Source organism: Rhineura floridana, chromosome 4 (genome assembly GCF_030035675.1).
Source record: "Rhineura floridana isolate rRhiFlo1 chromosome 4, rRhiFlo1.hap2, whole genome shotgun sequence".
In the NCBI taxonomy this organism is placed as follows: Eukaryota; Metazoa; Chordata; class Lepidosauria; order Squamata; family Rhineuridae; genus Rhineura; species Rhineura floridana.
The window spans coordinates 8,306,751-8,325,389 of record NC_084483.1 but is presented as its reverse complement, the minus strand read 5'-3'; the positions used below and the strand labels follow the sequence as shown (position 1 = coordinate 8,325,389).

Genomic DNA, 18,639 nt, shown 5'->3' with positions numbered 1-18,639 from the left:
TTCAGTTGGTGTTTGTGTTTGCTTGTTAATAAAATATCTGTTCTAAATTGCTACACTGAATCTGGAACTTAATGTTGAACACATGGTGCCATGAGCGAAAGACACTGTGTGAAGGTTCTGGAATATTTGAGGGCTCTGCATCCGTTATCTCTCTCACATGAGGCAGCTGAGGAATAAAAGTGGGATACATTTGTGTACATCAAGAAAGAAGGGGCACTAAAAGGGGAAAATGGCCAGCTTCAAACAATGGCAGAGGTTGGAGCGCAGCAGGGGCTGAGAGGCACTGAGGGGAAAAAAAGCAGTTTTAAAGAATGGCAGAGGGTTGCGTAGACTGCGTAAGGGTTTGAGTACAGTGGGGAGTTGGGAAAGGCTCTGTTGTGTTAGCTTCTGTCCTGTACCCATCGCTGCTTGTTAAAAGTTTTTTTTTTAAAAAACCCTCACTGTTACTCCCTTGCCAATCTATTCAGATCTCTCCTGTTTTAAACCACCACTTAAGAACATAATAATGTAAGAAAAGCCTTCTGGATTAGGCCAGTCACCCATCTAGTCCAGCATCCTGTTCACACAGTGGCCAGCCAGATGCCCAAGGAAAGCAACTGGTATTCAGAAGCATGCTGCCTCTGACTAGGGTGGCAGAGCATAGCTATCATGACTAGTAGCCACTGATAGCCTTATCCTTCATGACTTTGCCTAATCGTCTTTTACAGCCATCCAAGCTGGTGGCTTCTACTGCCTTCTGTGGGAGTGAATTCCATAGTTTAACTATGCGCTGAGTAAAGAAGTACTTCCTTTAGTCTGTCCTGAATCTTCCAACATTCAGCTTCATTGGATGTCCATGAGTTCGAGTGTTATGAGAGAGGGAGAAAAACTTTTCTCTGTCCACTTTCTCCATGCCATGCATACCTTCATATACTTCCATCATGTCACCACTTACTTGACTTTTCTCTAAACTGAAAAGCCTCAAATGCTGCAACCTTTCCTCATAGGGGAGCTGTTCCATCCCCTTAATCATTTTGGTTGCCCTTTTCTGAACCTTTTCCAACTCTACAATATCCTTTTTGAGGTGAGGCAACCAGAACTGTACACAGTATTCCAAATGCAGCCATAGCATAGATTTATATAATGGTATTATGATATCGGCAGTTTTATTTTCAATACCTTACCTAACAAGCCCTACTATGGAATTTGCCTTATGTATGGATGTGAAAGTTGGACAGTGAAGAAAGCAGATAAGAGAAAAATCAACTCATTTGAAATGTGGTGTTGGAGGAGAGCTTTGCGCATACCATGGACTGTGAAAAAGACATATAACTGGGTGTTAGAACAAATTAAACCAGAACTACCACTAGAAGCTAAAATGATGAAACTGAGGTTATCATACTTTGGACACATAATGAGAAGACATGATTCACTAGAAAAGACAATAATGCTTGGAAAAACAGTAGGGAGTAGAAAAACAGGAAGGCCAAACAAGAGATGGATTGATTCCATAAAGAAAGCCACAGACCTGAACTTACAAGATCTGAACAGGGTGGTTCGTGACAGATGCTCTTGGAGGTCACTGATTCATAGGGTCACTATAAGGCATAATCGACTTGAAGGCATATAACAACAACAACAACTGCTGCACATTGAGTTGAAATCTTAATCGAGCTATCCACTACAGCCCTGAGGTCTTCTTTCTGGTCAGTCACCGCCAGTTCAGACCCCATGAGCAGAGCTTGGAAAAGTTACTTTTTTGAACTACAACTCCCATCAGCCCAATCCAGTGGCCATGCTGGCTGGGGCTGATGGGAGTTGTAGTTCAAAAAAGTAACTTTTCCAAGCTCTGCCCATGAGTGCATATGTGAAATACACTCACACACAAAGAAAGACTTTTTGCTCCAGCATGCATAACTTTACACTTGTTTATACGGAATACCACTTCCAATAGCTTCATGTAGATGTTACATAGCATTGGAGACAGTATAGTGCCCTCCAGCATTCCATAGCTCAGGAGCCAGGAGGCCAAGAAGCACTCATCCAGTGCTACTTCTGGAACCATCCCTGGAGATAAGACCTGAACCACTACAGAACAGTGCTCCTGATACCCATCTCTTATAGATAGTATCAAAAACTAATGAAAGATTTAGTAAGAGCAACAGAGTTGCACTCCTACAGTCTCAATACAGGCAGATTCAGTGCTGAACCCAGGTCTGGACCCAGATTAGAATAAGTCTAGGTAATCAGTTTTCTCCAGGAATGCTTGCAGCTGCATCACCACAACCCTATCAAGTACCTTGGTAGACAGCTGCTTTTGCAAGGGGATAGGAAGCCTAGTGGTAGCTCAGTGTCTTTCCTCACTCCCGCTGATTCAGCTGCCTCCCACTCACTTCCTCCTCCTTCTGCCATGGCCCATAAATACCATAAATAGGAAGCTGCTTCATAACAAGTCAGACATTACTGTGTTTCACTAGTAACTGTAGGTGGTCAGGATTTGCCAGCTTGGCACCTATGGATGCCATGGAACCTGCAAATGCCTTCATTGGTACCCCGGGCAGGGGCCCAGACTCTGAACGTTCTTTCTTTCTTTCCTTTTAAAAAAGTAAGTCTCTAGGCCTCCTGGGGAAAAAAGTTATGGAGCAAAATGCACAGGTACTGTTCTAAGCAATTCCTGTGAAATGAACCATCCTGGCATCTCCTATCTGTCAGTGTTATCAGCCAATGAGTGAAGCCAGAGCTGTGACTGATAAGTGAGTTGTTTGGGCACCAGTCAATAGGAATCCCTGGGATCCTAGGGTGCTGCTGTTTTCCCCTCTCCTTTAGTGTACTTTCCCCACTTTTTTTGTAGTCCAGAGGTGAGAAACCTTTTTGGCTCTGGAGGCCAGACTCCCATCAACTTTCCTGTTGGTCACCCGACATCATCTTGATGTCACAGATGACTGACAGGTGGGTTGTCCCACCCAGCTATCAAAATCTCTTGTGTGGGGTGCTTATGCTTGGAGACCACAGCCCAAGGGGTGTTGCCAGTCATGTGCTTTGGAAGTCTCCTTGCACTTCCCCTTTTCACCCCCAATGTTGGAGGAGGAAAAGAAAAGCGCAGGCAATCTCACAAAGCCCTTTCCAACCCTCCCCATGCTTCTCCTTTCCATCCCCAATGTCAGAGTTGGAAAGGAGCCACCCAGGGATGCTTCAAAGAGCAGTGCTGGGAGAAGCAGTTTCCACTAAATGGAAACTTTTCCCCCTTCCATGAGCAAGGTGCGCTCCTACCACTCATCAACTGATGGGCAGTTGGAAGTGTGCTCTGCACCAACAAGGAACAATCACTTTAAGCTCTCAAATGTTCTTTGAAGCCTCGCCCTTAATTGCCACACACCTGATGTCATGTATGAAATCAGGTGTAGGGCAGGTAGACATGGCTTCCCCAAAATGGCTTGATGGGCCACATGGAGGGGCCTGGAGAGCCAAGTTTCCCTACCCCTGTTTTAGCACTTGGAATAGTTTGCCCTTCCTTTTCCCTTTGCAATCAGGATGGGTCTTTCCTGTGGTGGATTCATCTGAGATCCCTAGACGTTATTTTCTGCAAATACTACTATACAATAAACGTGGGTGGATATTACAGAATTGGCAAATGTGAAAACTTTGAAAACAGGCTTAGGCATGTCTCCTGCTGTGCAGGAGTTAAAGACAAGGGACTCATTCAGGGCCAACACCAGGCATGACTGGGCCCTTGGGCACTAGACTGCCCCAAATACGAGGTTGTCATGCTCCCCGACACCCCCTCCCAATGCAGGCAGTGCAGGCTTAAATACGCCCACCTGTTCCACCTACTTCCCATGTTGCCACATCGCCATGTCACTGCATCAGTGCACTCAAGCCTGCCATCACCCACGATGGCAGCAGGAGCATCAATCCTTTAGGAACACCCTGCTGCCCTCTTGGGTGATGGCAGGTGTGCACACACAATGCACTGACACAGCGACATGGAAGGTTGGTGCGGTGGGGAGTCTATTTAAGCCTGCACTGCCTGCATTGGGGGGATGTCACCTGGGAGGGGTGAAGTTCCCTCTCTGCAATCCACGGCAGCATCAGGTTGCTGGGCATGATTTGCCCCATGACCCGATGCTGTCACAGATCACAGAGTGGAAGTTCCTCCCTTCCAGCATAAGGAGATACCCTTCTGGAATGCAGGGGCCCTCGGCCAGTGCCCAACCTGGCCAGCTGCTTGCACAGGACCTGGACTCATCAAGTCTTTAATAGGGATAAGTGGGAACAGGATGGCAGCTTAGACTATAGTTTAGGGTTGGCCTGAGGACTGGAAAGTGGCAAATGTAACGCTAATCTTCAAAAAGGGATCCAGAGGGGATCCCGGAAATTACAGGCCAGTTAGCTTAACTTCTGAAAACTGGTAGAAAGTATTATTAAAGCTAGATTAACTAAGCACATAGAAGAACAAGCCTTGCTGAGGCAGAGCCAGCATGACTTCTGCCAGGGAAAGTCCTGTCTCAGTAACCTATTAGAATTCTTTGAGAGTGTCAACAAGCATATAGATAGAGGTGATCCAGTGGACATAGTGTACTTAGACTTTCAAAAAGCTTTTGACAAGGTACCTCACCAAAGACTTCTGAGGAAGCTTAGCAGTCATGGAATAAGAGGAGAGGTCCTCTTGTGGATAAGGAATTGGTTAAGAAGCAGAAAGCAGAGAGTAGGAATAAATGGACAGTTCTCCCAATGGAGGGCAGTAGAAAGTGGAGTCCCTCAAGGATCGGTATTGGGACCTGTACTTTTCAACTTGTTCATTAATGACCTAGAATTAGGAGCGAGCAGTGAAGTGGCCAAGTTTGCTGACGATACTAAATTGTTCAGGGTTGTTAAAACAAAAAAGGATTGCAAAGAGCTCCAAAAAGACCTCTCCAAACTGAGTGAATGGGCGGAAAAATGGCAAATGCAATTCAATATAAACAAGTGTAAAATTATGCATATTGGAACAAAAAATCTTAATTTCACATATACGCTCATGGGGTCTGAACTGGCAGTGACCGACCAGGAGAGAGACCTCGGGGTTGTAGTGGACAGCATGATGAAAATGTCGACCCAGTGTGCGGCAGCTGTGAAAAAGGCAAATTCCATGCTAGGGATAATGAGGAAAGGAATTGAAAATAAAACAGCCGATATCATAATGCCGTTGTATAAATCTATGGTGCAGCTGCATTTGGAATACTGTGTACAGTTCTGGTCGCCTCATCTCAAAAAGGATATTATAGTGTTGGAAAAGGTTCAGAAGAGGGCAACCAGAATGATCAAGGGGATGGAGCGACTCCCTTACGAGGAAAGGTTGCAGCATTTGGGACTTTTTAGTTGAGAGAAAAGGCGGGTCAGAGGAGACATGATAGAAGTGTATAAAATTATGCATGGCATTGAGAAAGTGGATAGAGAAAAGTTCTTCTCCCTCTCTCACAATACTAGAACTCGTGGACATTCAAAGAAGCTGAATGTTGGAAGATTCAGGACAGACAAAAGGAAGTACTTCTTTACTCAGCGCATAGTTAAACTATGGAATTTGCTCTCACAAGACGCAGTAATGGCCACCAGCTTGGATGGCTTTAAAAGAAGATTAGACAAATTCATGGAGGACAGGGCTATCAATGGCTACTAGCCATGATGGTTGTGCTCTGCCACCCTAGTCAGAGGCAGCATGCTTCTGAAAACCAGTTGCCGGAAGCCTCAGAAGGGGAGAGTGTCGACTTCCGGGAAGGGTGACTTTGCTTGTGCCTGCTTTTTGAGACGAGCTCTCGTCTCAGAAGAAGCTTTTTCAGTTTTAAAATCAGTCAGAACGTTCTTTTTGACTGGTAAAGATTTTCTCCCGGGCAGGGAGAAACGTAGAGATTAACCACAAAAGCCTGTTTTTGTTGGGAGGACTGGATTTCATTAATTTATGAGAGAAGGTTCAGCCAGCAATGCCGGATGGACTTCTAACAAGCTCTAACTGATTAAGCGACACGTTTATCTTTTCTTCAAAGAAAAACGGACTTTAACAGGCAAGCATCCTTCTTTCTATTTTTTTTTTCCTTTGGTTTAAATCGTTGCAGCAAAAAGAGATTTGTCAATAAATCAGCTATAAAGAATTTCTGGGTGAGTTATAACTCTTCTCTTTTATTCATGAAATTAAGGAGGAAAGAAATTGAAAAAGCTTATCTTTGTTTTTATTGCAAAAAGCTGGCCTGGAAGTGCATTCTAAAGATACAAACGGAAGAGGGATTTCTATTTCGAGGAGGGGGAAAAAATAAATAAATTTGATTTATGAACTTTGGAGTATTATATGTCCAGGACTATTTTCTTTTTGGTCTATTTCATTTTGACGAATCTACTTGTTCACGATGCCACTAACTGTTTTGAAGCTGGGAACTAAATTTGTTTTGTATTCCTGAACATATAAGAGATAAGGCAGGCTGTACTGTCTACACTGTGATGTCATCAAGCCTGGAATATTAACCCAATTGTAGCTGAAATAATTTTTGTTTTCGTGGTTTTAAGAATGGCAATCAGGAAAGTGGCTGAGACCATGGAAGAAATTATGTTTCAGAAAATAATGGATGAGATTGAGATAACGAAACAAACCCTGAGACAGGGTAGACAGGAGATGAAAATTGAATTTGGCAAAATGACGCAGGAGCTTAAAGGAATAGGCGATCTTGTGAGAGAGGAGATTGATCAGATTAGAGATGAGAAAAGAAAAATTAAAGGGAAGATACAAGCCCTGGAGATTGGAACAAATGTGGAATTGGAAAAAGATCTGGAGTTTATGGATATTAGAAACAAAGTTTACTGTTTGGAATTCAACATTGTCTCTGAAGAAATTAATGAAGATATTAGAGATAAAGTTATCAATGTCTTGGATAATTTTCTGGACTGGAATGATGTGATGGAGCTTGACATAGAAAAAATCTATAAAATTAACTACAGATATGTGACAATGGAAAAATTCTCAAGAGATGAGCCAGCGCATTTTGTAAAAAAGAAGAACAGAGATATGACTTTACAACAATATTTCAGCAACATATTCAGAATTGATGGCAAGGAAATATTTGTGATAAAGGAAATTCCCATCAGACTCTTATTATATGACTATGGCTATGACAGCAAGATTATTACGGGATACTGATAATGGAAGAATGGATACTGAAATTACTGGACTGAACAGGACTATTGAAGATGGAAGATGGAATTAATATTGATAATGGAAGAATGGCTATTGAAATTATTGGACCTAACAGGTTTGATGAGATGGATTAATCTATATGTTTATTTGGACTATGGCTATGACAACAAGATTATTATGGGATACTGATAATGGAAGAAGGGCTACTGAAATTACTGGACTTAACAGGATTATTGAAGATGGAAGATGGAATTAACACTGATAATGGAAGAATGGCTATTGAAATCATTGGACCTAACAGATTTGAACGAGATGGATTAATCGACATGTTTATTTGGAGAAAAATTGAAAGATATCTCTCTCAAGGAACTGAAACCTCTCTTTGACTTTTTGTGGAAAGAATAAAGTAATGTTTATGAGATTTGATGATTAATTAAGATAACTACTGGAGGAAAGTGATTTTATAATATAATTTAAGAGACAGGATTGTTATATATTGTAGACCTATAACTGATCTGCGACAAATCGGAAGTCAACATTTTATTTTATTGTTTAATTATTTTTGTTTTGTTTTGTTTTTTGTCTTTGAAAATTTGAATAAAAATTAATGATAAAAAAAAAGAAGGGGAGAGTGTCCTTGCACTCGGGTCCTGCTTGCGGGCTTTTCCCAGGCACCTGGTTGGCCACTGTGAGAACAGGATGCTGGACTAGATGGGCCACTGGCCTGATCCAGCAGGCTCTTCTTATGTTCTTATTGGGGGGAAAAAGTTATTATGCCTTAAATTTCTGCCAGCCATACAGTTGTTAAACAGGTTAAGCCTTTTCTAATATGCAAATACAACTACGGGAAAAGCTTCACCATGACTGTACTCTCTTAATTTTGTGTTACATCATGCCTCCCACGACAGCCACTTTGCAGCCACAGTAGTCTCTCAAAATTCAAAATGTGTCCACTGGCCCCAAAAGGTTGGCAACCCCTGGTGTAGGTAATCTAAAATTCTGGGTTGTGTTCAACATAGTGCTAACATGAACATTCTGTCAGGGCAAGAATTTTCCTTGCACAACAGACCATCTTCCCTTTGTCCTCTCTCCATCCCTATCCCATGGATGGGCACAGGGGGAGGAGAGGGAGAAAATCCCAGTGTGCCAATGCTAATCCTTGTGCTAATGAAATAATTTAGTTGAATTCTGCCCTCTGTTCCAAAGGGAAAAGCCCTCCCATACATAGAAAAATATACCCTTTGATACAAACAGAACAACACACAAGCAATTTGACCAGTACCTGAACACAAAGCAAAATCTAGATCTCAGACCGCTTAACGTATCAGATCCTCAGTCAATCTAGCCAGTTATGCAAAGCATAACAAGCTAACTTCCTCACAAAAAAGCTGATAACTGGAGAACATGTGAAGCCTTCTGCAGCTGTGAAACTGAGGCAGAACATCAATCTGCTTCTGTCCCTCAAGGGATAGAGTTCTGAAAGGAAATTCTGAAGATCAAAGACTATAGCTTGGTTTATGTGAGAAAATACCAAGATTTCATTATTTATTTATAGGCATCTATAACCTACCCTTCACCATGTGGTCCGAGGCAGGTTACATACAGCTCTGTACCATTAAGCCATGTAAGATCTTCCACCCAAAAATGCCTGTGCAAAAAGATGTGTCTTAATTCGTATACAGTGATGAGGCCAGTCACACCTCAGAGGAATGGGCACTGCACAATTGGGGGGGGGAGGAACCTTCTCATGTCCCACTGCCCCAAAAACTTCTTCAGGAGGCAGAAGTGCAAGCAGGGCCCCCCCAATAGATCCCAACATTTGGGCAGTTCTATATGGGAAGAGGTGCTTCTTCAGATATTTGGGGCCCAAGTCATTTAGGGCTTTGTATGTCAAGTTAAGCACCATTAATTGGACTCAGAAGTACACTGGCAACCAGTGCAGGTCTTTAACCACTGGTGGAATGTATGTCCAGTCAGTAGCACCTGCCAGCACCCTGGCCATCATATTTTGCACCAGTTGCAGCTTTCGGACCATCTTCCAGGGCATCCCCATATAGAGTGCATTACAAGACCGAGTCTTGAGGTTACCTGTGTGTGGATCATTGCAACCAAGCTATCTCTGTCCAAAAACAGCCGTATCTGGCAAACCAGCTAGAGTCAGAAATAGGCTTTCCTAGCCACTGAAGCCACCTGTGCCTCATGAGGGTCAATGAGCACACCAGAGTTATAAACTTGATCTCTACATACAGGAGAATGCTGCCCTGTCCAGAACAGATTGTATACTCACTTCCTAGACCCGACAGCCCACAACACAAAAGCATATTTGTCTTGTCAGGATTCAGTTTCATTTTATTGGCCCACATCCAGCCCATTACCATCCCCCAGGTAGCAATCTAATACCTGAACTGCCTCTCCCGATTCAGATGGTATGGATAGAAACAGAGTTGTGTCTCGTCAGCATACTGATGACACCTCACTTCAAAAACCCTAATGATATCCCCCAACAGCAGTGTGCAAGGAAGAGTTCAAGGTTAGATTCTGAAACTGATTTATTTTCATTCTAACCCTATGGTCAAAGGACAGATGCTATTTGGCATCTATTACTGCCAGCAAAATTTTTTACATGGAAGTTCTTGCAACTGAAATGGTTGCTCCTTGCTAAGTTGCCATATGTTGTGCTGATGTCCATATTTAGACACAAATATGTCCTTTTTTTCTTTACTTAAATACTGTCCACCTTGCTTGGAAATTTCCTGTTTCAAAGGTACGTCACCACAGTGATGCAGACTTCCAAAATGGAAGGACCAAATTTATTCCAGATGTACAAACTTATCTGTGTTTCATGAAGGTCAAAATTCTTTCAAACTCACTAAATACTAGCAGTTGCACATGAGAAAAGAGCAAATTTAGTAAAAAAGATAGGAAGCCTCTATGATACAAGGTGAAAACAGCCTTCAATGTGAGCAAGCAAATTCCATATAGTTCCAGAATAAAAGAGCCCCCTGTAGTTCTCCATTATTAATCAGAGGGAAAGCAGAAGGCAGTTGATGTAACATGGCAACCACTGCATTTGCACTCCCGCAAGGTCTCATCAGCATTTACTCATCAAAGACAAGCAAATGACTGAGATGATTCCATGAGAAGGGTTTGCGCGTTATTACTGTGGTGATTCTTCAAATAATCCTTTTCTCTTTTAATATGATTAACTGCAGGTATTCTCCAGTAATCCCAGTCAGTTTTGAATCAACACGAAGAAAGTGGAAGAAACCAGGACAAATATTAGGACCAAGTACTTTTGCCTTGCCTCACCCCTCATCACCCCTCCCACACTGGCTTGGCACTTTAGCCCTGGTCTATAGTAAACCAGAGTTCCCCATGACATCAGAACCAATGAACTCTGCCTTAATGACAGATAACAACCAGAATAGTAAGCCAGACTTATTATTCTGGTTAGTTAACTGAGATTCACTTGGATGTCTGAAGTACATTGTCCTATTCCTCATTTTCACTCTCCCATTCCCTGGCACCTGAACCAGAGCTGGTCACATCACAAGTGACTTCTTAACTTTACAATGACTTCTTAATGTTACACATATGTTCCTGGTATATTATCCTGGTTTTTTAACTGACATTAAGCTATTGTTCCACAGTTCAATTGTAATGGGGGATTCTGGCTTAATATACTCTGACAAACCCAGCTCATGAAGGGGTAGGGAGAAGGGCAAGTAAGGAGTGTTTGGTTCCCAACACTCATTCCTGGCATCATAAACCTTGGCGAAGCCAGGAAAGAGCATCTGAATGAAACCAGTCTCTAAGCATGGGAAGGGCATAAATGGATAGTTCCATCCTATTAGAGTACATCACCACACTCTTTATTCTCAGGAATTCTATCATGATTCTCCTGTTAAAACTGGATTCTGTATTTAAAAAAAATCTAATTATATATGACACAATTGACCAGTACATAAATGAGGAGAAAAATTAATTGCCTGATATGTTGGAGGGAACATCCTGAGGAGCAAACAAGGACATTCTACTTTACGTATCACATTCCATATATCTGAATATTTTTCCTTTACAGCACATTCACTCAGATTTTGGAAAACGACACCTTAAGACACAGCTAAGTAACTATAATCACATTTAGGCACAAACATAAACACTTATTCACTAGCAATTCACACCTCATTAATGAGGTGCAAAGTAAAACCTTTCCTTCCTGATCTTACTGAACTCAGCAGAGGATTGGATATGAGGCCTCCCCTTCCAGTCCTCCTAGCTCACAAAATGGAACTGAAGCCTTCAGTTTCCAGATACTGAGCATGTTTATTGAATGCCCTCTTTGCTTGCTATCCTTACAACAGACTGTGGAAACCCAATTCACATATATACCTCTCTGCATTTTGCAAAGCAGTGTTGACAGAGTTTGGGCAAATTTTAACCACACTGGGGAAACCCATAAAGAAGGTAAAGTTAGTATGGATAAAATTGACCAGAACCATATGGAGGGACACTTCACCCAAATAGCGAACTATGTGGAGACACATCCACAGAGTCTGGATCCCAGGAGGAAACCTCATTGCATAGATGCATCAATTCAGAATTGAGCCTCCAGTGAAGTCATCAAAAGCCCCATTATTGGACTGGCCATCTATGCTCGAAACTAAACCTGGAGCAATTTGCTTAAATTTGCAAGGTCTCTTTGTGCTGGATCAAGGAAAACCACATAAGAGACAATCAGGCTTGGGGTATTAGATGAAGAAATGGTATCATACAGTGTAGATATTGACAACCGTTTACACCAGACAAGCAGAAAACACAGTACTTACTCCTTGGTTCTCTTGGTCCATCCACTGTCACCTTGATAGCTCTGTGGTACGTTGCAACTTGGGGGGGATTTGTAAGGACTGTTATTGTCAAGGTAAAGCTCTTCCCTGTAAGGAAGGGCAAAAAGAAGGGGAGAGGAAAAGACAAGGCATAAGTTAAAAAGCTGGCTGCACATATCCTCAAGAAAGAATCCATAGCATTCACAATCCCAGTCAGGAGCAGGCAGCATGGTGGGGTGGAGGCCCTTTCCTGACCTCCTGACAGATGAGTCGCTGCTGCTCACTGGAAGGCGGATGGGGGAGGCAGTGGCAAGGCTGGTGTGGTGCATATGCAAGCGGTGGAGTCAATCTTGCGCTCCTGCTGGTGTGTTCACAGCATACCATCCTCCCTGCCACCAACCTCTGGTAAGCAGTAGAGACTCACCTGATAGAAGGTCAAGGAAGGGCCTCTGTCCCATTATGCCATCTGCTACTGATCCCATTTACTGTAAAACATTAAGCCCGATGGAACAAAGAAACATCACTCTAAAGCTTGGAAGTTGGTTAAGTGTTGCAAAGTTACATTTTCTTAGTTTAATATCAGATGATGAAATAATGGTATGAAATTACTAGAGGCAATGTCTTTTACAATAACTGCCAACCAACAGGTTCTAAGCCCATTACTGCACATCTAGCAGCATAGAGAGTCGAGCAGGGAAAGGCAGGTTTGGCTATCCACTGAGACACACCCCTGTGTGCCGCAGCTCTGCCAACTGTGGCAACTAGGAGGGACCCAAGGTAGGCTAGCATGACCTTCCATCAGATGCAAGGACTGCTGAAACTAGAGTCCTCTGGGTATGCCCTTGGTGAATGTGTGACACGAACACTTTGGCTCATTTCTTCCTTTTGTACAGAGCATGGTACACAAGGTCCTTTCCATGGTGTTTTACAAAATAACATAAGCAGGTAACAGGTCCCTGTCACAAGACAATAACAATATAGAAAAGGTGTGTCCCAACCTAAAAAAATAAATTCTAGGGAGAACAAGAGGAGCTCCACAAGGAAAATTCCAGTGGAAAATGATAGATTAGAAACCAAGGAAGGACTTCCTTGCATTGAGCAGGGGGTTGGACTTGATGGCCTTATAGGTCCCTTCCAACTCTACTATTCTATGATTCCCCTAGAGAAGCAAAAAGGAGCAATAAGACGTGTGGAGCTACCTAATACATGACAATAAAATTGCAAAGCCACAAGGAAGGAGTTATCTTCTGTATATGTAAGGGAGCTGACAGATTCAAGCCCCTCCTCATCTTTCAAATTCAAACCAAGTGTGGAGGTACAGCCATGTGCTCCACATCCTCCAGACAGCAAGCAGGGTAAGTTCAGCGCAGCAGCAAAAAAAGAAGGGCTGCATGCAAGGCCACTGCTGGACAGTGGCTCAGTCTGGCTCTTTTGCGTCATCAGTGGCTTTGCTTTTAAGAGGAACAAGCAATGTCTGGAGTTTGGTGATATAACACTAATGGAAGGGCTCTCTTCTTATGCAGAGGGACTGATAACACTGGCCATTAGCATATGTATTCCCACAAGTCCTGCCTTATGTCTTTCTGAACATGGCACAAGGCATATGATTTTCTGAAAGGTCATGGCCAGTGCTGATGGAACTGGAATAACTTACTCTGAGCAGAAAGCCCACTGCTACTCAAGTGTTTACACCAGAGTAAATCTGGTCTCTTGAGTAGAATTACTGTGCTTTACACTGTGCAGCTGAAACAAATTTTATCTTCTTATATTTTGCATCACATAGATTTATTATTTCATTTGTTTTATTCCATCACAAGATGTGGAAAGAATATACATTGCTCCTGGGAGCCATTGAACAGAGCGCTAGTTTCTCCTACTTTTAATATGCCTGTAGGCATAGCATGATATCATAACTATTGGAACTAGAAAAATCTTTCTTTCTTTACTTAATACCTATCCAGTGTGAGATTGCTTTGAATGCATAAAATATGATCTACTGAACAATCTGTGAGGTGGCATGTAACGTACTGCAACCCTGCAATTGTTGTGAGACAAAACTATTTAGAAAGAAAAGGGAGAAAGGACCAAAGAGACAGGGTCTGAATGTACATTCACTCATGCAAGGCTGTGGCCTCTGTTCTGTTCTGCAGAGTCACTGACAGTTCTAATCAGTTAGATATGCAACCGTTAATCATTTCAGATAGTCAAAACTGTAAACTGTTTCAAGACAGGAAAAGGTGGGCGTGCAACAGTGAGTCAATAAAACAGTCAGCAGTCCCATGCCTTATGGCTCATTTAGGATGTTTCTTTACCAGAATCTTAAAAATGACTTTTTCTCTTTAACCCAGTGACTCTTTTCCTCCCTCCTCCATTCTGCCTTGTTGAGCTCTTGTCAGTATTAAATCAAAACCCAAATCTTAAACAGTATGTAGCAGCACAAAACATATGTGTGTGTGCATTTGTTCTGTATTAGGCTGCATATATAATATAGAACAGGTCTGCTGCTGTCAAATCTAGTAAGCAAGCTTTCCTTTCAAACCCAGCTCTCAAAACCTGCTTCAGACCCACATCATTTATCTTGGCTTCAAAACATCTTAGACAGACAGACAGATAGATACATACATAGATACATAGATACATACATACATACGCATGTATATTCCAAAGAAACAGTATATGCCTGTAAGACTTTTGGAGGATAAAACATTTGCATGAGAATCAGAAGGCTTGCTTTATGTGTAACCTTGGTTTTAACAATGGGATTTATTCCACTACTAGGACATAGCTTTTGCACTAAAATCCACAATTTTAAACAAGGGGCTGAAGAATGTTGATATTATAGAGTTGGAAAAGGTTCAGAAGAGGGCAACCAGAATGATCAAGGGGATGGAGCGACTCCCTTACGAGGAAAGGTTGCAGCATTTGGGACTTTTTAGTTGAGAGAAAAGGCGGGTCAGAGGAGACATGATAGAAGTGTATAAAATTATGCATGGCATTGAGAAAGTGGATAGAGAAAAGTTTTTCTCCCTCTCATAATACTAGAACCCGTGAACATTCAAAGAAGCTGAATGTTGGAAGATTCAGGACAGACAAAAGGAAGTACTTCTTTACTCAGCACATAGTTAAACTATGGAATTTGCTCCCACAAGACGCAGTAATGGCCACCAGCTTGGATGGCTTTAAAAGAAGATTAGACAAATTCATGGAGGACAGGGCTATCAATGGCTACTAGCCATGATGGCTGTGCTCTGCCACCCTAGTTGCCGGAAGCCTCAGGAGGGGAGAGTGTTCTTGCACTCGGTCCTGCTTGCGGGCTTCCCCCAGGCACCTGGTTGGTCACTGTGAGAACAGGATGCTGGACTAGGGCCACTGGCCTGATCCAGCAGGCTCTTCTTATGTTCTTATGATGTTTTTATTACATAATGGCAGTAGACAGAAATTGAAACACATAAGCAGAATTCATACTGTCACTAAGCAACATCCTTTGACAGTAGGGTTGCCAGGTTCAGGGCCTGAGAGTGATCCTGTATCTTTAGGAGAAGAGAAAGTCAGACAAGTGCAGATGTTCTTGCAACACTGTGATGAGAAAAACCACAAGGTGGAATTCTCCCTTCTCCCTGCACAACTTTTAAAGATACAGAAGACCTCTTGGTTGCCAGGCCCAGCCTCCAAGAAGTCTTCTGTATCTTTAAAAGTTGTGCAGGGAGAAGGGAGAATTCCACCTTGTGGTTTTTCTCATTGCAGTGTTGCAAGAACACCTGCACTTGGCTGACTTTCTCTTCTCCTAAAGATACAGGATCAGGATCAGCCCATGGACCTGGCAACCCTACTGCACTGTCAGTTTTACAAATTATTTCCTCCCCAGAGCAGAACAATCCAGCTATTGTGTACTAAGATTCACTAGTGCTATTTAAGCCCCCAAACATTTACAAGCGGCTCCCATAAGTACCCCTGATAAGTGCTGAGGGTATCAGTTAGTATTACTCTTTAGAAATCAGAATTTTTGCTCAGTATTTGTTTAAGACACATTCCTCCACCCAGTTGCATATCCTTAAGTTCCACTGAAATCATTAAGACCAATACTCATATAACTGTATTATTCTTGTGACTAAATTCACTGCAACAATCAGATCAGCATCAAGCTATCAATCAACAGTGAACACCAAGCCACTTTGTTGGACATCTATATAGTACACAATGCAGACATTTCTAGTTGATTATTACAATAACAAATGTATGATGAACACAGTGGCAATTAACGCAGAATCTCTCTTTCACAAAGTGAGTTTTGTCATCATATATGTTGCCTTATTTTATTCAGCATCCAAGAAAAGTGAGAATTTGGGTGCATATGAAAACCTGGAGTAGCAATAAAGTGGTTCCTGCTCTCTTTTAAGTTCACTACTTTATAATGCCAAAATCTTTAAAAACAACTGAGCATTCTGAACATCCTAATGAAACTGAAAACTCCCTGCACCATCTTAAATGTTGATCTGCTTGTTTTAATATTGTGCTCAAAAAACACATAATGAAAAGCCATAAAAAGACGTTAGTTGGATATCTTCACCAAAAAATATTGCAAATAAATTAAGCTTAGAGTTTAGCAACCTGGGTTTTGCACACACAAATTGTAACAAGCAAATCAAACAAGTAATAAAAGACTGCTAAGGTTACAAAATAGCAATAATGGACTTGGAATGCAAAAATGCCTCCAGCAAAGCCTTATGCTGTATATAAATAAGGTTGCCAGGTCAGAAGCATCCCAAAGCCTTAGATTTCAGGAGCAGGCGGTAATGATGTCATGGGGCAGGCTGTACTGATGTCACAGGGGCAGGCCCTAGTGATGTCATTAAGGATGATACATTAAGCATCAACCACAGTTGCCTGGAGCGTACAATTCAAACAAAAACATTTCTCTGATTGGAAATTAAGATAGAAATCTTAGCTAAAAGATCCTGGGTAGGGACCATTTAATCTAGCCTTCTGGCAAGAAGGATTTAAGTGCCCTCTGGCCAGCCCAGTCACCAGAAGGCCAGTGTAGTAAGAAAGGAGCCTAGTGTTGTGGAGATGTTTGACGGGAACACTCAAGAGTAAAGATGGATGCCCCTAAAGGCTGCCATTCCAAACACGCTTACTAAGCCCCATAGAACTCAATAGGACTTCTGAATATATATGGTTTGGATTGTGCTGTTGATAAAGCTTGACTAGGGATCTTCCACAAAGATATCCATATCCAAGTAGGGTTGGCAACAGTCTGCCTGGAATGCCCTGCCCCTGCCTTTTAACATGGCTGCTCCAAAAGCCTTTACAGATTTGATCCTTCACTTCAGAAAGAGGTCTGAGAAATGAATAAGAGTAAGAAGATCCTCTCCCTGTTCTGCCTACTTTGTGGGCTGCTATAAACTCACATTGACAGCCAACCCAATTCCAGTGAGCAATAATGGACAGAGAGAAAACATATATGGTTGGTATACCTTCATAGGCAGCAGCTTGGGAATAACAGCAATTGCAGCCACACTTCCCAGTATGTGAATTCTCTGTTACCACTATTGGGCAAGAAACAAACCGTCATGCAAATAACAAGGTGCATCATCAGTGGGTTTAAGGGGGTTGAGCTGAGCACATGGAACCACTACTGCTACTTCTATGGATGTAAGGGAGTGAGGTTAAAGGTAAATGAAATGCGAACAGGAAAAAAAGAAAAAGAAAAGACAGCCATGATTTCCTAAATGCAATACCATACCAACCACAACAAGATATAGGAATCTGAGTTTTCTGCCTTACTCATAGGAAAGGCAGAAAACTCAGCATCCCACAACCAGTCAAGGTTCCTAACTAAAACTAAAAAAATCCTGGCAGCCAGTCAGCCAAGATCACAGAAATCCCCATGCAGCACAACCTGACCCATGAGCTGCAGTTAGTGTAGAATGGTGTGGCATGAGAGCTGACAAGAGTGAGATCCTATCAGCACATAATACCTCTGTTCTGAAATCTGCACTGGTTGCTGATTCGCTACCAGGCCAAGTTCAAGGTGTGCTTTCCATGCTATGGGTGCCGCATATTACTTCTTCTGCTCTTGTAAGAAATCAGTCCTGTAAAGTGGCAGCACCTACGCTTTGGAACTCCCTGCCTATTGACATTAGGCAGACACCTTCATTGTACTCTTTTCAGCACCTGCTAAAAACATTCTTGTTTAGGCAAGTCTACCCAGGCAAGTAGAAGCTATTGTGTTTTTTATCTGTTTTTAACTCATTGTTAATTTTATTATTTTGAATGTTTTTAAATACCGTTTTTTAACTGTTTTTGCTAATAATGTTATTATTTTAATTCCTTCTGTAAATCAGAAGGATGTTAAGGATGGTGGGAACAATAACTGTGAGGGGAAAAGTACACTTCCCAGGATTCTTTAGGGGAACTCAGGAGCTTTAAATGCAAGGTGGATGTGCTTTAGATGTATTGTGTGGATCTACTTCATCAACTTTGCCTGCATGTAAATCGTTATAATTAAGTTTTTTTAAATGGAAATGAGCTATAAAGTTTACTGGGTAACCATGGGCTACTCAGCATCTCTCAAACTAATCTGCCCCTCAGGATGAAAACAGCAGAGGGGAACCATGACAACCCTAAGAAAGAAGGGCACACTTAAAAAGAAGAGCAAGTAATAATATACAACCA

The 18,639-nt window shown here is 42.1% G+C and overlaps 1 protein-coding gene across 3 annotated transcripts in view; it reads right to left on the bottom strand.

The window, feature by feature from the left end:
* The window catches only part of RUNX2 (RUNX family transcription factor 2), a 213,098-nt gene that overhangs the window by 166,016 nt on the left and 28,443 nt on the right, over positions 1–18,639 (bottom strand). For all 3 annotated transcript variants that reach the window (XM_061622345.1, XM_061622347.1, XM_061622348.1), the window contains exon 3: positions 11,968–12,072. In XM_061622345.1, the coding sequence (XP_061478329.1) occupies positions 11,968–12,072 (105 nt within the window). The remainder of the gene's footprint in view (positions 1–11,967; positions 12,073–18,639) is intronic.